General features: G+C 40.2%; 1 protein-coding gene across 1 annotated transcript in view; it reads left to right on the top strand.

The window, feature by feature from the left end:
- LOC103734736 (cytochrome b5 type B) overlaps nucleotides 1-4028 on the top strand; it is a 44516-nt gene extending 40488 nt beyond the window's left edge. The window contains exon 5 of the mRNA XM_008833821.3: nucleotides 156-4028. Within this exon, the coding sequence (XP_008832043.1) occupies nucleotides 156-246 (91 nt within the window). The 3' untranslated portion in view covers nucleotides 247-4028. The remainder of the gene's footprint in view (nucleotides 1-155) is intronic.
- The last annotated feature ends 1583 nt before the right edge of the window (nucleotides 4029-5611 follow it).

Raw genomic sequence — 5611 nt, 5'->3', positions numbered from 1 at the left:
TCTGTTTTGAAACACCAGACTGGCATTTGAACTCTTTTCTCTCTGTGTGTGTGTGTGTGTGTGTGTGTGTGTGTGTGTGTGTGTGTGTGTTTAAGACATTGAATATTTTGTGTAAAGTATTCTCAGCCTCACTGTTCTTTGCCTCCTACTTCTAGTTACTGGGCATATTGGATTGTCCCCGTCGTAGGCGCTGTTCTCATAGGTTTCCTGTATCGTCACTTCATGTCGGAAAGCAGATCCTCCTGAGGAGACCTTATTGAAGTTTGGGAACACGTGCTCTTGGGAGTGAAATTAGAGACTTGCCTTGGAGGCTGCAACGGCGCTCCTCCTTAAATCCTGCTACTTTTCTTCCTTCCCCTTGGAGCCAAGATGGGTGACCAGATACCCACCTCCAGTCTGGACCAATGTCCTTCCTTCGTCAGCCAGAGCCTTACTCCCCTTCTGCTCACCATTCTGCGTCTTTGCCATGTTTCTTCTCTACACACTGGTTTCCGCTGTGTCCCTTAATTTCACAAGTTTGTTGATGACTGCAGTTCTTACATTGTGGTGACATTGCCTTTGGTTAAAAAATGCCTGATTTCTAATATTTCGAAGCACATTAGACATTCTCAGGAGGGCAGCACTCTAGTTTTGAATCGTTTCCATTTTTAAGTGAATATATTTTTTAAAATTTTGATTTAATTTTGTTATGTATCATAAGGGATTTAAATCATAAAGTTAAGGTATCTCTTTTAAAACACAGATGCCAAGTGATCTTATTCTTCATGTTTGTTAAAAGTAAGGGGTCACTCAGCAGGTAAAGGCACTTGCCACCCAGCCTGATGACCCCAGTTGATTCCTTGACCCACGTGGTGGAAGGAGAGAACCGACTCCCAAAAGTTGTACTCTGATCTGCGCAAGTGTGCTATGGTACATGTGCATAAACACTTACACACTAAATATAATTTAAAATTACAAAAAAATTGTAAGAGCTATGTGCTTATCTCTGTCCTGGGTTCCTGTAGCTGACGGCTCTTTCTGCCCCCAAGCCCAGCCAGCCCCTTTTCTTCCCAATTGTGCATGACAAAACTGTGTTCCCCTCTGATTTCTTAGGGACCGGAAGAGCCAAAGAAGAGAGTAGTGAATTAGGGTGAATTCAGAATAATCTCTTAAAAAAAAAAAAAAACAAAAAAAAAAAAACACCAAACACTACTTCTTACAGGAACGTGGTTAGCTTTTTCTCTTTGGCTTAGTGCTGGTTTCTAACTATCTCTCTCTTTTTCCCCTAGCTGTCTTTTATTGGTAAAATATAATTGTGTGATTATGTCTCTAGAGCGTCACTGAAGATTTTTGCTGCCTTTTTATTCACTGATTAGTAAATTTTTGATTCCTTGTTTTAGAGAAGTGAGAGACACCAGTTTGATCTGTTTATCCCAGTAAAATAACTTCCGTATAAAATATCATTTGGATAGCTGGATGTGGGAGGCAGAAGCAGGTGGATCTCTGTGAAATCAAGGTCAACCTGGTTTACATAGTGAGTTCCAAGACAGCTGGGGCTACAGGGAGAGCCTGTCTCAAAAGACAGAAAAAAAAAGACAAATAGAAACCCAGAAATTAAAAAAAAAAAACCAAAAATCCCAAACCCCTTGTCATTTGAAATCAGGAGATCATGATGAGAGACTTCCATTTCATATGAATTTTACCTCCATGGCTCCAACTTATGATTTTGTTCTACTTTTCCAGTGGGAATAACAAATTTTTTAAAGTTTAGTAACTTTTTTCTTGCATATATATTTTATCAGAAAGGTTATCATTTGGAGTTATATTACTGTTTCTCATTGGTCCAAGCATTTTTCTGACATCTTTGACTTTATTATTTTTCCCCATGTGGTACATGATAGTTCACTGTCTTCTACCAGTGTCTGGTGACTTTCTCCACATCTCTTGTTCATTGCCAGTCTGCTTCTGGGCCATTGTCATATCCAGCAGGGAGTAGCTGGGTTCAAGAAGGACCGGAGATGCTGGACAGTATTTCCCTCCTCCCTTCCAGCTCGCCAGGGACTTGACAGGACAGGAAACTGCCCAGTAAACCAGAGTCTGCCCATGCAAACTATTTATGAAAAAGTTCAGCCCAGGACTTGTATCCTGTGATTTAGCAGTTGGATGCATTCAGAATTCATCAAAATAACATTAACATTTTCCTTGTATATTTGGATATAATATTTTAAAGTAATTTCTGGCTGACTTTTATATATCAGAGATACAGGTTTAATCAAACTTTTATCTTTAGAGATGTTTGCAATATTCTAAGGTGGATTGAAAAACTAGTTAAACTTTAATGAAAGTGGTATAACTTAATATACCTCCATTTAAAGGAAGATTTACATTGAATGAGATTGGTGTGTAATTGCTGTAATAACCAAGTTGAATGGAGTACCTTGGGGTGGAGATAAAGAACAAAGGCACACGGAGGAACTGGAAAGGAACATTCACTCTAATGCAAAGCCAGAAGATAACTTGGATCAATTGGAGAATGTGTTGGCACTCTCTTGAGTGAAAAATATCTGGCTTATAAGAAATGTTAAAGAACTGTATTTTTAAGTAAAACTTGTGTTTTGATATTTTTACAGTAGATACCACTGCAAAAAGTACGTTTTTCTATTTCATACTAGTTTTCTTTTCCTGTTTATATCTGCGCTTGTTTTTTTACTGAGAGCCAGAAGGAAAAGATTTTTCATACTTTTGTCTTTGCTATCCATGAAATCCATCTAATACCCAGGACTTCTTTTGGATAACTGCTAGTGTTGATGTCATTTTATATTTTAAAAAGCACTTTTTGTGTCTATTTACTGTAATTCTGTTGTCTACATAAACAGCCAGGCAAGAAGTAGATAGATCTTAAGTTAGTTTGCCAAGGCTTTTCCTAAACAATAAAATAATAAAGCCTATGAGCCAAATCCATCAAAACGGACTTGTTTGAGTAGACTAGACTTATCCAAGCAGGTCTGGAAACCACCCTGGAGAACAAGGGGAGTCAGTGCCTGCTGCTGCCGGTGCCCCTGGTCAGTGGAGTGTCTGGTTTATTTCTGAGGTGACCAACTGCCACCACACACCATACTATACACACAACTGAATATAAAGGAGGAAAAAATGTGCCACTAAGATACAGGGTGTTAGTGCCCATTCTCTGAAGTTCCCAGCCTCCAACTCTTAGGAATTGGTTTTTCTTTCTGGTTGACTCGCACATTCATAAAGAAAGTGAAGGGACAAGTGGATGTTATGTTGAGAGCTCCTTGTGTGACCACTTAAGCAGAGAGGGCCATCCCTCGGAAGCTATCGTTTGAATGGTAGGCTCTTTCAGCAGTTGCCATGAGGGCTTATGTTGTTGAAAGAACACTTAGGTTTATGCTCATCTAGTTTTGGTGTGGAGCAATGAAAAATGCTTTCACAAGCTAGATGTGTCATCACGTATGACATTCATGCTTACAGTCTCCACTTGGTTAAGTTCCACATTAGGAGACTGGAACACAGAACATAAATGTTTCTTTACCTCCTACTCCAGGAGAAATGGATTCAGAGATGTCTCTACAAGAAATTGATTTTTTTAATTAAACAGTGCCATTCAGTTGCCAAATACCATTGCAAAAGTAATGACAGTTCAGTCACGTTTGGTTTCTGTGCTCTGAAATAGCCGGGTTTGGAATTTGTGGGGGTGCTAGAAGGGAGGTTCCAAAGAAGCAGAGATGTGTCGAGTCACCTGCCTCACACCCAGCATCATACTTAGGAGTCTTAGTAGCTGCTCCTTACCCATGCCTGTATCACCTACGTTTGCTGCTTGGGCAAAACACCATTTCAGTTATTTAACTTTTTTTGCTGCACCCTTGTCTGTGAATGAGTAATATTAACATTCCTTTTGTGTATTCAATAATGGAATCTGTTTACCTATTTCATTTCAGCTTAATTTGAACAAAGATCTTTGTCTTTCTGCTGGAATGTGCACACAGCGAATGTTTGTTAGAACGGCACAATAAAGATACTGTTTTCCTTTTCTTGTCTTGACTACAGTTTTTTTTAAAAAGAAGTTTTAGTGCTGTAATTGTGAGGTGTTCTGGATGAAAATAATTTAGGGTGCATGATAGCTCTTGCATCTCTGCTACTCTTTAGCATAATTTAGGGCCATTGGTGGCTCCTCAGGATTCTTGCCACTGATCCTTGCTAAAAGTGAGTTTCTCAGTTGGTAGGTCTGAGAAGCAAAAATTCAGGTTTGGCCATGTGAATGGAACCAGAAAACAGTTTGGAGTTCCCATTCTACAGAAACTACCCAGTAAAGAAAAGCCAACACAAGGTGATAATGTTTTATTAATCTGTAGCTATGGGCTTCAACTGATTGTTTTTCTTGGAAAAAGCTAAACTGTTGGGAAATTTAAACACAGATTGATGGAGGTTCTAGTGATTGTATTAAACAAGGGAAATGAACCATTCTAATCACCTCCACAGCACACTGATAGTCCTCTATAACATGACCAACAGTAGGTCAGAGTGCTGGTGGCAGCTCATTCATTAGGATTTAGTTATCTCACTACCACAGGAATTGAAGATTGGTGACAGGAAGGGACAGCCTCATTCTTACTACCAATGTTTGAATCTAAAGTTTTAAGCTTTAATACTAATAGGAATTTATTATCATAGCACTCTTCCTGTGCTGTTTGGTGGTTTTGTGACAAATCCTGGTTAATTCATGATAACCTGAGTTACAACACTGTGATTCCATTTAGGAAAGTTTTTAGATAAGAAGGACCTGCATAATTTATTAAAGCTTGGAGATGGTCAGTGTACATCTGACAGCAGTTAACTAAGGACATGTCCGTGCAGTATACTTCAAAGCTTAGCTCAGTCACTCTAAAGTCACTATGTGCACTTTAAAAACAATTCTTTCATGAAGCATTAAGGAGAGACTACAGCTTTTCAGATGAAATAAGACACAATTGTAATGCTGTTATCCTCTGCCATCTCACAAACATTTTTGATCTTTTTTTGGTGGTTGTCTTTGAGACAGGGTCTCCCTGTAGCCCCAGCTGGCCTGGAACTCACTACATAGACCAGGCTGGCCTCAAACTTGCAGAGATCTGCCTGCCTCTGCCTCCTGAGTGCTGGCACATTTCTGATCTTTTTTTTTTTCTTCTGTCTATTTTGAGACAGGGTCTCCCTGTAGCCCCAGCTGTCCTGGAATTCACTATGTAGACCAGGCTGGCCTTGAACTCACAGAGATCCACCTGCCTCTGCCTCCTGAGTGCTGGGATTAAAGGCATGCGCCACCATGTCTGGCTACATTTCTGATCTTTACTCTTACACTATCCTCATGAAGGAAATGGGATATCTATTTTTCAGATTTTACTAGTGTCTCAGAGAGCAATTGGGGTGGGGGGCAGAAAGTCAGGTGTGGTGGCACACGCCTTTAATCCCAGCACTCAGGAAGCAGAGGCAGCTGGATCTCCGAGTTCAAGGCCACCCTGGTCTACATACCGAGTTCCAGGCCAGCTGGGGCTACAGAGAGACCCTGTCTCAAAAAGACCAAAAAAGCCAGGCATGGTGGTGCACACCTTTAATCCCAGCACTCGAGAGGCAGAGGCAA

The sequence above is a fragment of the Nannospalax galili genome, unplaced genomic scaffold, assembly GCF_000622305.1.
Source record: "Nannospalax galili isolate Female #2095 unplaced genomic scaffold, S.galili_v1.0 scaffold410, whole genome shotgun sequence".
Classification (NCBI taxonomy): domain Eukaryota; kingdom Metazoa; phylum Chordata; class Mammalia; order Rodentia; family Spalacidae; genus Nannospalax; species Nannospalax galili.
This window is presented reverse-complemented; position numbering and strand designations above follow the sequence as displayed.